This window comes from Cyanistes caeruleus, chromosome 5, assembly GCF_971803275.1.
Source record: "Cyanistes caeruleus chromosome 5, bCyaCae1.hap1.1, whole genome shotgun sequence".
In the NCBI taxonomy this organism is placed as follows: Eukaryota; Metazoa; Chordata; class Aves; order Passeriformes; family Paridae; genus Cyanistes; species Cyanistes caeruleus.
The window spans coordinates 61,674,878-61,689,614 of record NC_141705.1 but is presented as its reverse complement, the minus strand read 5'-3'; the positions used below and the strand labels follow the sequence as shown (position 1 = coordinate 61,689,614).

The following is a 14,737-nucleotide window of genomic DNA, read 5'->3' as shown; positions in this document are numbered from 1 at the left end:
CTTTTTTTCCTCCCATTTCTTTTTCCATTCATTACAGAAAGAAGTAATTTCCACCAATTCACAATTATAATACTTGAGAGAGACAAGATTAAATTCAGATGGAAAGACCATCCGTTGGCTTTTCATTCAAAATCCACATCTTTAATTTCTTTATTTCTCCCTTTGAAATACAGTTCCTGCTTAGAAGGATGTTTCCTTGAAAAAGAAATGGGCAGATAAATGGGCCAAGCGGCAGCCCTCACCCTTGCCCTCACTTTCCCTCCCAACCCACAGCTGCCAACTGCTTCACAAACAAATCCTCCCTGAACAGTCCATCTAGCATTCCTCATTCTCAGATGCTATCAATTAGTTCAGATAACAGCTTGGAAAATGAAAGTAGTGCTTACTTTGGATCAATTTCCCCTATTTAAGAAGCCTGCGAAGGCAACACCTACAGCTTCATTTTCCCTCAGGCCTAAAATACACCACATTGTGTTTCCCACTCATGCTAACCAAGCTGATTCACTGCCCTAAATACACTGACACATTTTGCATCTGCAAAACAAATGAGCCCACATGGGCTCAGTGTTCATCAACAAAGTTCCAATCCCAGGGTCAACATTGGCCATGAAGAAGCTTGGCTGTCCCGAACCTGCTGAAATCCCATGGCCTGCTTTTCACCAAGCCCTGGAGCTGAACTTGGGCTAGCTCCTTTCCCTTCTCCAACCTGCTCCAAGAGATATGGCAGCACAAAACACAGGAGAGGAAGCAGCACTGTGGTTTGATTGCCTTTTATTTGAAATGCTACATTGATCCCATGATCTCCTTCCACTGCAACAAAGGCTCACTCTTGGAAAAACACTTGTGAGATGGGCTGGGAAGGAACAGGCTGGATTTCTTTACCATTTTAGTCCTGCAAAATGGATGTACCCCAACAGCAATGCCCTTCTTGCAATGACTCCCTTGGGATTTGATCCAGGGATCATTAGTGAGATCCAAGAGGCTACTTATCATATGTGATTTCAAGAATTTATTTTTCTGAATTGCCTCTATAAAGCCTTTTTCTTTAGTGCCACAGTCTTCCTCAAATAAATGGCCTAAAAATGATAACTGCTTCTGATTTCACAACAGTACAGTTTCCATACTCACATCAATGCACTTTTATATGCATAGATGTCAATTTAATTCTAGAGTGCTTAAAGAATGAACTGCAGTGCTATGATAGTCCTGATCCTGGTTTTGAGGCTCTAAAGCAGTCAGAAAATAAAAAAACCCAAACCCTCAGAAAGTGCCAGATCTGCATCCTCAGTAGAACAGGTGAGCTGTGAGGAGGGGATGTAGACCTCATGCCTTGCACATCTGCATGTATACATCAGGTTGCTTGTGAGTGCAAAATTCTGCCTGTATAACTTTCTATGCATCCTAACTATGGAACAGACCTTTGGGAAGGCAGCTTAGTGAAACCCAAAAAATCCAAGTATACTCTGAGTGCAGTTTCTGTCTCACCAAGTTTCATCCTGCAGCCCAGCCTGAGTGATGATGAGCCTCACTAAGGCAAACGCTTTTCCCACCTACTACTTGCTCATAGAAAAGTGCTTCAGATGACAAGATGGGAACAAGATGTACCTGCTGGGAGAGGCACAGGATCAACTTAATGACAAGAGTGCCTTTTCTTGGGAGCCATACAATCCCCTGGCCACTGCCCCTGTGTCCCCCAACCCAGTCATAGCGCCAGCCTGCAGAATTGTATCTGTGAACACTTGCTTGTCAGAGGGCTCTAGAGGATTTTGTTCTTTCCTGGAAGCATGCTAAAGGCTGCTCTCCTTTCTGAGCAGCCAGTACTGTGTCCCAGCAGCTGAACCTCACCTACTTAATGCCCAAACTTAGTGGGCAGCAGTACCAAGGTGTGCATGGGCATGCAGATATACAGAATTAAGGCTTTCATACATGTTACAAACACACATGAGGGGGTCTTAATGTTTATAAAGCACTTCAAATTCCCAAGGTAGTTCACAGGTTATATATGCAAAGCACATTGTTAGTCAGGTCAGGCTTCAGGAAAACATTTCCTTTTGACACAGGTGCTTAATTGTGCTCATAGAAGACCTGTTGAAAATAATGCGATTTTAGTGCAAGTCCAAAAATAATCGTAAGTGGGTTTTTTTTAGAAGGACAGAATAGAACATTTACTTAAGTGCTTTCCTAAGTTCAGGCTTCAGTGATGTGTAACCTGGCTTTGCTCTCATCATCACTTAACTGCTCAGAGCTGCAGAACACCTGAGGACAGGGATGGAACAACATCTTCCCTAAGTGAACTTGCAGGTAGAACTGGAAAAGCAAAAGCAGAAAGACTCCTGAATCAGATCTGCTAGGATGCTTCTACTAAAAGGCATATCACTTATTGGTGGTATGCCAAAACCACTCGCCCAGCCTGGCACCCTGCCTCTTCCCAGTGGCCACCTGTGGACCCTGAAGGACCAAATCTAATTATGGGATATTTAGAAAAAGTGTGTGCACAGTGCGAGACCTCTACAAAGCTCTTCATTAACTCTCAGAAATATGTGCAGGGTCCGAATTACCAAATCTGTGATGCCTTTTTGAGCACACCTCCCTTTAATGATTTTTCTAGGCAAAGGACCCAGCTCAGTGTCAGCTGGGAGTTTCCCTTCTTGCCTCACTTTTCCACAGACTTTGCTTGTTCTGCTGTGCTGTGGGTGATTCTGCTACAGCAACAGCTAATTGGTCAATCTATCCATTGAGATCAACTTAATTCAGTTCATGAAATAAAATGAAGACTTTGTGACAGTTCCTCTGCAACCCAAACAATTTGGCCAGGAGTTCTCTGCCTGTGTGCTGTGCTACAGTGTGTATATGTGAAAGGATCACTGACAACTTGGACATTGTGTCTGTCCTGTGACATGTAGCACCCAGGCTCCAGTGGAAGAAATTGTACCAGTGTGTGGACTTTCTGTAAGGAGCCTTTACTGTATATAACCAACCTCATTCCTTCCTCTGCAGTAGTTTGAAATGAATTTCATTCCTGGGTCAAAATTTGATATAAGCACCATTTAAATCCCATTTCAGCATTATTTACAGAGCTTAAATGGAACTGATGCAGTACCTAGTGCAAACTTTCATGTGTAGGGGTCAATTTCAACATTGATGTGTCAGGTCTTTCCCATAGCAGCAAGAAATAGAGAAGACATAAAAGAATAAGGAAAACAAGATTACAGAACCACAAATATTGTCAAGACTGACCTAGTGTACCCTCTGGAACAGTCTGTAATTTTCTTTTTAAACCAAAATTTCCAGCTGCCTCTATCTCTTTAATTGAAAAAAGATTTTCATTTCAATGGCTTTTAAAGATGTAACTGCACCTTTATGGGTAATTTTCATAGAACCACAGAATGGCTTGGGTTGGAAGGGACCTTAAAGATCATCTAGTTCCAAACCCTCTGCCATGGCCAGAGACATCTTTCCCTAGACCAGGTTTCCCTAGACCCAGTTTGGATGGACCAGAGCTCCATCCAAACTGGCCTTGAACACTTTCAGGGATGGGGCATCTACAGCTTCTCTGGGCAATCTCTTCCAGTGCCTCATCATCCTCACAGTAATAATTTATTTCTAATCTCTAATCAAAATCTGCCCTCTGTCAGTTTAAAACCTTTACTTCAAGATTGCCCTGCAATTTAGGGACACAAAACATAAACTAAAACTAAACTAAATGTTTAATTAGTTCTAAATGGACAAAAGAGCATGGAGAGTATTATTTCCTTCTTTCTATACTAAAAAAGCAAGTCAGCCAAAATTTTAGGGGTAGTTCTGAACACATTTGTTCCTGAATAAAATCTGAGAAATTTTGTCTGGAAGCTGGTTTTCACATTTGACAAATCAGCAAGGAGATTAAATGCAATGAGCTCTAACAGTTGCATTTTGAGATCCCACCATGACACTGCCAAGTCAAAATGTTTGACCTCTGCATGAAATTTCATGCAGAGTTGTTGATTCTGTGTTCAACATTCACATGTTGATTCTGTGGACTGACTCAGGAGATGATTCAAACCATCTGATTCTCAACAGAAACTATGTACTCTTGTGTAACAGTAAGCTTCTTCACAGCTGAGTATTTTGACTGAAAAACCAAATCATACACTGAACAATTAACAATGAGCTCTTACCTGGAAAGCAGAGCTCAGGATGAAATAAGTTATTATGTCAGGTCATTATTATTTAGGTGTTTTGATTTATGTTAGTTCTTTTATTTTCAAATTCCCTTCCCATTATATTTTGGTATATGTATCTGTATACAAATTGCAAATATTCCATTATGCTTCTGACAACATTGACAGGGACTCTGGAGGGCAACAAACCACCTGAACTCTTTTAAGATAACAAGCAGACAAAAACTGCTGTCAAAAAGTAAGAAATGAAACCCACTGAGGGAAAAGACCCAAAGCAAACCAGGAATTAAACACTTCAAACAACTGCCTTTTGCTCCCTTACCAATTTGTGACACTGACAGCAGAATCTCCAGACCCTTTGTAAGAATACTGTCACCTGCTTAATGCAGAACTGTTAATAGGCAGCCTCGGGAAACCTCTCAGATGCTCCTTTAGCCCACTGATCTGCTTTTGGTCTGTAATATTAAGGAAAGAAATGATGTTATGCTAGATCTTTTTTTCCAGGTACTGAATTGTCACTTGAAGGAAGGACACTAATGTACTGACACCCGTGAACAGCATAAAATACAGGACAGGACTACATGGATGGAGTGATGTTTTAAGCTTTTCTTTCTATCCTTCACACTGCACAATACTTGTCTAGAACAGAGCTCTAAGTAAAAGACAAACTAATGTAATTTTAACCCAAATTTCAGCTAATTCAGAGCTCTCTTACAAATAAAAGCCTTCAGAATATACTATTTCCAAGCTTTCCACTTAATGAAAGCAGGTGTTACATTAATGCAGGGTGCTGGTGCATCATCCTTCTGAAGCCAGCCACATGTAATTCATGCAGAAACAACAAAGCAATGATAAATCCTGGTCAGGTCATGAAGTGACCAGTGAACAGGTTCAGATTTCTGGACTGAACTCTTGAAAAAGCTGGGATCAGTCAATAAAAACAGAGTGTCCAATCATAACAAACTATAAACAAACAAACAAACAAATAAAATAAACATATGCCTTTTCAAAAACCCAACAAAAATTTGATTGAACAAGTGTAGAAAACACTAAAGTTGTCATTACAGTTGCAATGACAGTTCCCTGGACAGTTCCATGACTGCTCTCAAGCACGTGGGTAAACTGGAAGTATCCATCTCCCATGTGAACCAAACGAAGGTGTGTAGATGATGAAACCACATCCAGGCAGATACAACAGTTGCTATTGCTTTTCATTACCATCTCAGTATGGAGTGTGCAGGAGTGACAGTGCTCTGGAGGCATGTGCATGACTGGTCCAAATCCTAGAAAGCCGACTGAGTCCCTACCTGTGACCCTCCCCTGTAGTTTAGTGTTGAATCTCTATTTTTCAAGATTTCACCTCTTCGCAGTCTTGATCAGTGGAGAGCTCCACATCAGACAGTCCAACCTCCATTGCCATGATCAATGAAATATCTGAATCACTGCTGACTGCTGGCTCCTGTTCATCTGTGAGGGTAGAAAAGACAGGAAAAGGTCATGTCTTTCTGTTAATATATTACTAATTTTTAGTTCTGCAGGTGGAACCCAGAGTTTCCTCCACTACTGAGATTGTGATTAGATTACAGACCTTGTTCTTATTCAATATCTGTCTAAAACACTTCCAAAATATCCCAAAATTCAAGCCATTCATAATAAAAAACATGATAAAAAGGAGCCTGGATGGGTAACATTTTCTTCTCTTAATCCTCCCATCCAGAGCTCTTCATCCAGGTCCTTCATGAACTTCCTCCCACCACCTGAGAATTGCCCTCCCTGTCTGCTTTCATTTCCTCAACCTGGCATCATCCTACTCTCCCCACAAATATAGCAGGTTAATGATAAAGCCACAGGCACCTGGCAGAGCAACTCAGTCATCAGGAAAACATTCATAACAGAAAAAAATTTTCCCAAACTCTCAGTAAGTGATAGAATTTCAGAGGACATTTTTAAGAGGGCACTAGTCTAATGTAGGAACATAGGCATTGGACCAGGACAAAACAAATCCAGGACTTTGGACTAGGCTACCTGCCTTCTCAAGTGGCTTCTCTTGTCCTTTTCTAGTCTTTTTAAATTCACTCTTTCCTCTGATTTGAAGATACCTTGCAGGTTCTTGATCCAGGCCGAAGGGATCTACCTTAATGCACCATGACCCCAAATTCACTGTGAGTTGTACTGTTGACTTCTGCCAAGCTGCAAATCACATTGTAGGAAGAGCAACTTGTTTTTGTTTTGATCCCACAGCACTTACCATGTGTATATTTAGCAGCAAATAAAACCAACAGATTTTAAAGGACTAAAAGCTAATTTCTTCCAAGAACAATCAGGGAAGCAGAGCACACTAGGGAGATTTTCCAAGGCACAAAACCTTCATAGGTGGCTGAGCCCCTGACAGAAAAATTTGATGGTTCATATTTTCAAGTGGTTTAATTACAAAGATGGTATTTATACAGTAACAATACAATGTATGTAAATTTGTGGCAGTTTTTAATTTATATATTTTATTTTTCAGACAATAGAAGCAGAGCCTGATTGATGCTAAAAAGTCTAGAAGTTGAATATCTAAGAATTAATAAGTAAGAAACATGACAGAGGAACCAGGAAAATAATAACTCCTCACAGTTTAATTATTCACTTGAAGCTGAGTGAACACAATTAGTCTCCTCTCAAGAGCATCATGATTTTTAAGTCTTTTATAGGAAAAACCTCTATATGTGTTTAATTGTGTTGGGATTAGACCTCATGTTCTGCAGAGAAAGCTTGAATGGGATCTGCTTTATTCAAACTGAAAGAGACAGTGTTTTCCTTTGCAATTCTTCCCAGTTTTCACCCTGGATTACTTTTATACTTTCTTGGTTGCAAGATAAATAATTAATGCACAAACATCTTTATATATCTATCTTTTTTTTTTCCATTTCAGCATGACATTAGTAAACATTTGAAGGCATTGCTTCTGACCAGAAATGTTTCCACCAGAGGTAGAGGAAGTATTTACAAGCTGAATGATACATCCTGCAGACTTCAGTGGTCTTCAATGACATTGAACCTTCAGCTGAGCTACTAGATCCTAGAGTACATCAGAGCACCTCACACACCTCCAGCACCTAAAATCTTTAGTGGTAACAGATCCCTGACTCAGAATAATGTGGTTTTAGACCAGTGGATTATTTATCATTCCTCTATAATTAATAGGATTCTTAAAAACAATTAAAGTTATGCTTAAGAGCAAGTTTATATTTGCAATATAAAGGTTCCTGAGGTGTAGCCATGTTGAACAGCCACTTGGAGCACTTTTGAGAGCTAAGGTGTTTTCCATTTGAACTAGCTGTGCAGAAGCAAAGGACTGGCTGAATAGTGACAGCCAGATGCATGCTGAAGAGGCAGGCAGAGCTGCCAACACCAAATGTCAGAGCATCAAACAAGCAGCATTTAATAATGCAGAAATGTCATTTCAAGAATTGTTGTTTCTTCCAGGGTTGAACAGAAGAAAAAAATTTCAACTGCGTTCAAGACAGGCAGATAGAACAGGACCAGATTTTTAGCTCACCTACCTAATATCTGATGGAGGTACAGCAGCACACACTCTCCAAACCAGCAAACTCGAGTTTTATTTTACAAATCCTATAAAATTATTTAAATTTTTGGATCTTAGTCTTTGCAAAGTGTGGGCTTTGTCTTCTTTGGAACTGAAATGCATGTCAACAGGTATGGATGCTAGCTTTGGAACAGGCTGCAGAGAGCTGCAGAAACTGCAGGCCCATGGCCTCTCAGTCCTGCCTGAGAACTTCATAGGAGGATTTCAAAACAATCCTCAGAGACAGAAAACAACTGCCAGGTGCTGTTTGTCTGTCCTCTTGTTTTCCTTGCAGGAGAGAGTCAGGGGGGTAGTGTGCCCCCCTGACCAATGATGGTGATGTAGCACTTTACTAACCAATAAGAGTTTCTTTTCTGTATTTTCCACATATCTGTCTATAAGACAAGCCTAGAGCAATACACTAGAGAGATTCTCCTGTTGTGACTCCCTTGAGAGTCCGTGTCGTTCTTTATTGACGTTCCCAATCAGAATGACAAGGGTACAAGGAACAATGCTAAAAATGCCCATGTCTATGCTCTGGCATTGCTTTTCCAGCACTGTGATAGTGCCTAGAAACAGAAGCACTCCACCTTCCTTGCTTGCCACCAGTGAAGCAGTTCAAAATCCTAAAGCTACAGCTTTGGCAGAGTGGGGAGAACATCACCATTCTTATACCTTCCCTTTCAGGGAAGCACTGACATTTATTTGGAAGCTGTAGGCAACATAAGGAAATTAATGTATCCCTCAGCATTACCTGCTGGCTCCTGTAAACAGAAGTCCTGCTACTGACCCCAACACACACAGGATGAAACTCTGGGAGGCTGCAGAAGACACAGATCAGCTGTAGGTAACTCTGTCTGCAAGGTCTACAGACTGCCTCACCATGGCTCCCCCACACAACACAGGCTTGCCAGACTGTGCTGGTTTGTGTTATTGCTCTTTTTTTGGCTTGTTGCTCAATAATAAAAGCCAGCACAATTACTGTTATTTGTAAAAGGTAAGCAAACCTCAACTACACTGCAAGTGCCAGGAGCTTAGCCTGCATTTTGCATCCGTGCCTTTCAGATCCTATTTACAATGACAAAGCTTATACAATCACACAGCTTTTACAGAAGATGCCTGACTCACTCTAAACCCTTTATTACCCTTTTGCAAGATTTTTGTAATTTGCTGTTTTTCTTAAAGCCCTGAAGTCAGATGAGGAGCTCAACTTTCAGTGAAGATCTCAGCTTTCACTTAAAAATAAATGAAGCTTAAGAGGCAAAAAGGAAACAAAGCTTTTTAAAAATTAAATCTCTATTTTCTAGACAGATTTTGTGTTGGAATATCTGACCTTTGAATTTAGATATTTGAAATTGGCAACCCTGTCTAACCACACATACTTTAATACTTCCACTGTCTTGTACAGTGCTTCTTATCGTGGGCAGAAAGCCTTTTGCTTAATGAAGCAAAAGGCACATCCTAAGCTGCTTTCCAGCCATTGTAGTACCTACAGCAGGGAACTGTAGACCTCCCTGCCACATTCCTCTCGCATCATAATACAACACAGCATGCTGCCTGTCCAGACAGACTTCTTCCACTCACTTGTATTTCCTGACACACATTCTTTTGAGAGGTGAAATTAACCAAACTCCTTTTCTAGCCAGTATTATTTTAACTCAATTACACTAGCATGGGAAGAATATCACCACATAGATTTCGAAGTGACCTACACAAAGGTGGTACAGCCCTTACTTCTGGAAAAGTGCATCAAGTGATGCTTATATTTGAATATTACTGCAATCAAACAAGGATGAAAATATCTAATTACCCTAGTGATTTCAAAACAGTAAGACTGCATGCTAGTAATAGTTATTTTACTGCTGCTATTCAAAACCATTGGTTTAAGTCTGTAGCTGTTGTACACTAATAAATATTCCAAAAGAAGGAGGTCAGACAATGGGTTTCTAAGAATTTGATACTGCTTGCAAGAGGCTTGGGAGGGAGCTAAGCATTGAACAGTGAGTGAAAAGTGCATTTATAAACCTATTTCTCTGCCAAGCATAAAGACATGGGCACCGGCTGAGATATACTTGCAATGACCCACTCAAAGGTGAGAAACAAGCTGATGAAACTTCGTGGACTTTGTACTCAGGCCTCACTCCTGCTCACCAGCGTGCTCTTCCCAAGGAGGCCATATCCCATAATATCATTTGATGTCCCTAGGACACGGGCAGTGCCATGGGGTTCTGCTAAAACTTCTCCAGCTTGCCTCAGAGGCTGAGATCTCCCCCAAGCTGACTGAGCTGTAAAAGCTGTAAAAGCCTGGGCTCAAATGTCAATAAGCAATTTGTATCCAGGAAATCAGCAGAAAAATGAGACCACACTAAAATGTTAACAACAAAAGTTTCTTGGCATTACATATATATGTAAGTTTTGTCTAAGATGGCATTTCTTTCCTTCTTTGGACCTTTCAGTAGCTCTCTGCTATTACACCCATTTAAGAATAAGCAGAGAAGTACTACTACTCATTTCACGTCCTCACTGTGGTGAAATATACCTTATTTCACAACTCCTCAGTTTGTGAAGACAGATTTAAACAAAAACATTAAATCCCTGGTATTAGTTATGCTCCCAGATCTAGATAAGTATCTAAAATGCATGCATTACCATGAACCTTATTCCAGTCTAGGGCTCACTTCTTCTAAGGAAACATTCAGTTATGTCCAGAAGGATTTTGCTTCATAAGAAATCAGAAATGTGACCGTCTCCTAGAGCTTTGAGGACCTGATCAGAAAATATATTCAGAGTCACTAGAGGCACTGATACGGATCTTTATCAAACACATTCTGCTCAGCTTGAAGCCACAGAAGAATGCCAATGCAAGCAATACTATTCAGATTTTGTTTCCAGTATAAGAACGACCAGGACACAATTCATCACATTTGATTTCTATGAGACATATCTAGAGTACTTTATTTTTCTTTGTCTGCCTAAGAATGCACTTCACCATTACAGAGTTTATTGTTACCTTCTACTATGGCCTTGCCATTGCATCACTTTGCTGTTTATAGTCTAAGAGGAAGAACATCTTATGAAATTATTACCTCAAATGGCAACTCTATTCACAACAATACCAATTACATGTACCACAAAGACCCCATCTTTTAAAAATATTACTGATTGTTAAAATTATTCTCCAGTTAATAATCTCATACTTCTCCTTGGATCATTTTATAAGTCTCAAATTCCTTCCATATAATCTTGAGAATTGTAACACCTTAGAATGGGCCATAACTGCACTAACATAACATAAAATAAAATACATGTAAAAAAATTCTTATGAAATCTCTAATTCAAAAGAAAGTGGGGATAGTTTGAGGAGAAAGGGTTATAAAAACCCCTTTTTACTAATACAGTCCTTCTGTACACAGAGGCTAATAAAAAAAATGAAGAAGTTTGGCTGGCTACAATTAAGAACAGAACACTGGAGAAATATTTTACTGCTGTTCCCTAGAATCAGAGGGAGATTTATCTGAGCAGAAATGGAAATAAGTACTTGAGTGTGGTAACAGCTTTTGGAAGGAAAGGTTGAGTCTTTTTTGTTAATAACAAACCAGAGCTCTGTGAATGTACTAATGGCAACAAAGCTTCTTCCAGGAGGTAAAGCAGATGATGTCTGAAACATTTTGTAAAGAATACCCAGACACCAGCATGCAGAAAGAACCACATGGCAAGATTAATTCAATATGACACTTCAAAAATATATTTATCTGCACCAAACCCTTAAGTGGTTGAGAGATGTGATAGATGGATCTGGATATGATGTAAAACACTGGAGGCTCTCCCAAAGTAAACTTGTTTTTTTTCCCTTACTACTGAATAAAAGGACAACAAAATTTCTCCCCTTAATCTTTTTCTAGGATACTTAGTTTGGGAGAATATACAGCATCTCTTAATGAAAAACAGCTAAACACATGGTTCCTTGTCTTTAAACATCCTGCCGTATGATGAGCTAACATCATCATCATCATCATCATCTGGAAATCGCACCCCAGTATCTCAAGCCAAGCATCAACATGGAGAATCTTTTAATTTTCTGAAGCCTAAGTTTGGAGCGTGTTGTACTTAAGCAATAAACTTCAACACCAGTTACCTGAGAAGACATTTTTTGCTTTGGCAAGACCAATAAGCTCATTTTCAGGGAGAGTGCAGAAAGTATCAGCACCCAAATGCTTTCTCAGAAAGAAAGAAAAAAAAAATCCATCCAAATAAGGATATATAACACAGGGAGCAGACAGCAAACACATTTGCAGAAAGCTGAGCAAAAAAAGGGCAGAACACATACCAGATGTTATTGTATGGAAGCAGTTGGAACTGCTGGAAAGGTTGGAACTTTTCCAACTGGCTGTAAAAGTAAAACTTTTTTTTTTCCCATTGTATGTATATGTATATCTATCTTTAATAAGCATATACTAAATCCTTGGAATTTTACCCTGGAATCAGAACAATCAGCCTTTGAAATTCACAGCACATATTAACATTTTAGTAGTCAAGACTTTGGAGATCAGTCTCCTCTCTGTGAGAGATTGGTTGACATCCTGGGAACTTTTGATCAGCTGTCTTAGTGGGGAGCTGCCAACCCTCTGTGGTACAGCAAACATGCCTCTGCCAGGTATGACACAAGAAAATTTAATATTTTTGCTTTCAGTATAATTTCCTCTTTGTTCTTACTCTTATGGGACATGCTCATCATATGTCACTGGGACCAGCAGGGAAACTTCTTCTGTGGCCTAAATACTGCAACACCATTTTCTTTTTACATGTCTAGTCTTTCCTCTTTCCCACTGGCTTTTCAGTCAAATTTGGTCACAAAGATTACCAGAACAGTCAGTGGAGTCATCACACCGTCTCTTGTACTTTATGCTCTTGGATCAGCTTATCCCCAATTCAACGTCCTTCACAGTTTATCTGCACATCCAGTCTTCACAGGATCATAGAGAGGCTTGGGTTGGAAGAGACCTTAAAGATCATCTAGTTCCAACCCTATGCCATAGGCAGGGATGCCACCTATTAAATGTTATTCACTACAAAGTGGTTTATTCCATCTTTGACCCCATACCTCAGTCCCATACTTTTGTCTTGTTTCACTGACAGACAAGAACCACTCCACTTCCTTCACAACAGGGCATCCAGCTTCTTAAACCTTCACAAAGCTGCTTTTCCTTTCTCCCTCAAGGGCTTCCCACAGTCTAGAAGGAAAGAGGGACAGTGGGATGCTGCTGCACACCCTCTTTTACTGTTCACCACTGGCCACCCTCAGTGCCCAAATAATGCACAAGGTGCACCTCTAGTCAGGACATCATGTTCTTCTGATCCCACAGGAAGTTTCATAAATAAACATGGAGGTATTTCATCCAATGTACCAACTGGTACAAATTATCATTATTTAGAAAATGCAAAATTTTTCATGTCCTTGATTGAAAATCATAAAATGACATCTCTCATATGAAGGGAAAAGATTAGAAAAACACTGAAGCACAGGGCTGCAAGTACATGACAGTTTTGATTTTCAAGAACCTTAGCTGCCTTTGGTAATATATTACTGCATTCAACACCTGAAAGCTGTCCTGGCAGTAACCATGCTGTTATAATGATCTTAAACACCAGGTGTGGTATGGGGACTGTTTACTTGGTTTTGTTAGCAGCTGCTGAATTATCATCGCTCCTTGGTGTTACTGCACAACAATGAGCAAGAAGTGATAAAGTTACAGAAAAAAACATGCTGAAATTCAATTCCATTAGAAATGCCCATAATAAAAATTTCACACAGGGAAGTCTTTCTCATTAGATATTAAAAAAGTACACACAGTCATGAAGTCAGAAGAGAAAAACCCCACAGAGGTGGTGGAGGAACCTCCATATCAGATAAGTAATTTTTACTGCCGTCACTAGCAAACGCAACTTCTGATAGTTACCAGCTTTGAAGTTTAAGTTTTACTTTAAGGGAAGAACAGTCCTCCTTTTTGTTCATTATGAGGAAGCAGCATGCCTGAGAATGGACTTGACTCTGTTGCAGCAGCAGCTCCAGTGCCTGAAGCAGGGCACAGCTGTAGGACCACTGTGCCTGACAAGTCAGGACAGATTAGGACAGCAATCCATGGTCATCCATCCACATGCCCTTCAGCATCCTCCACTCTACCCAAGGGCTGCCCACAAACAACAGACATGTGCAGAGCCCCTAACATTGTACGCCACACCTTTTTCTTTTCACCCTCTGACATTCCACAGTGAAATCAGTGTCCCTCCCACTAGCTCACACATGTGGACTTGCAGAAATTGACCATTTCTAGTCTCCTGCCAGGTACATATCCCCCTGGTTGGGAGGGATGTTGAATGTTGGACTGAAGTACACCGCTTAGGCTAAAGATTAATTCTCGCAAGTCCATAAAAACAGAGAATACTTGACAGAAACAGCACAACTCAGAGAAAATATGTTTTTGAACTTCACAAGACAGTCTAACCTGATTTGATTTCAACAGCTTAGTTATATATTTTGTCACAGGACATGGCTTATCTGCTTACTGTAGCTCAAGACATAAAGATTGAGTTAAATGCAATTCAGCTGTAGACAAACTTGTAACAAGAGAAAAAAAAAACCCCAAAACATGGAGCCCCACAAATTTCTCAATGACTATAAAAAATCCCAGTTTAAAAGCAAAGAACATGCTTTTCAGTCTCCCAAACCCCATTGGGTTGTAGACGTAGTCTTTCTTGATTGTGTGGCACCAGTAATAGTACAATATTCTGCAGACAGGGCTGATGCATATATTGAAAAAAAGTAAGAACCTGAACCTGAACAGATCACTATAGATATACCCTATAGCTTTACTATTTCTTCTCTTCCAGGTTGGGCACATAGGCAAACAGATTAAAGAATGATCAATTACATAAGAACATCTATTTTTCCATACAGAAGAAACAATTTCTGCTGTTTATATGTCTGTTAGTAATGAAGGAAAATAAG

General features: G+C 40.0%; 1 protein-coding gene across 2 annotated transcripts in view; it reads right to left on the bottom strand.

Annotated features, from left to right (window-relative positions):
• Positions 1–754: 754 nt before the first annotated feature.
• RNF150 (ring finger protein 150) overlaps positions 755–14,737 on the bottom strand; it is a 123,146-nt gene continuing 109,163 nt past the window's right edge. The window contains exons 7-8 of one of the 2 annotated variants that reach the window (XM_086889800.1): positions 5,468–5,627; positions 4,483–4,615 (exon numbers count right to left, since the gene is read on the bottom strand). In XM_086889800.1, the coding sequence (XP_086745926.1) occupies positions 5,509–5,627 (119 nt within the window). In that variant the 3' untranslated portion in view covers positions 4,483–4,615; positions 5,468–5,508. Of the gene's footprint in view, positions 5,628–14,737 lie in introns of both variants that reach the window. The other variant, XM_086889801.1, reaches the window with a different exon arrangement.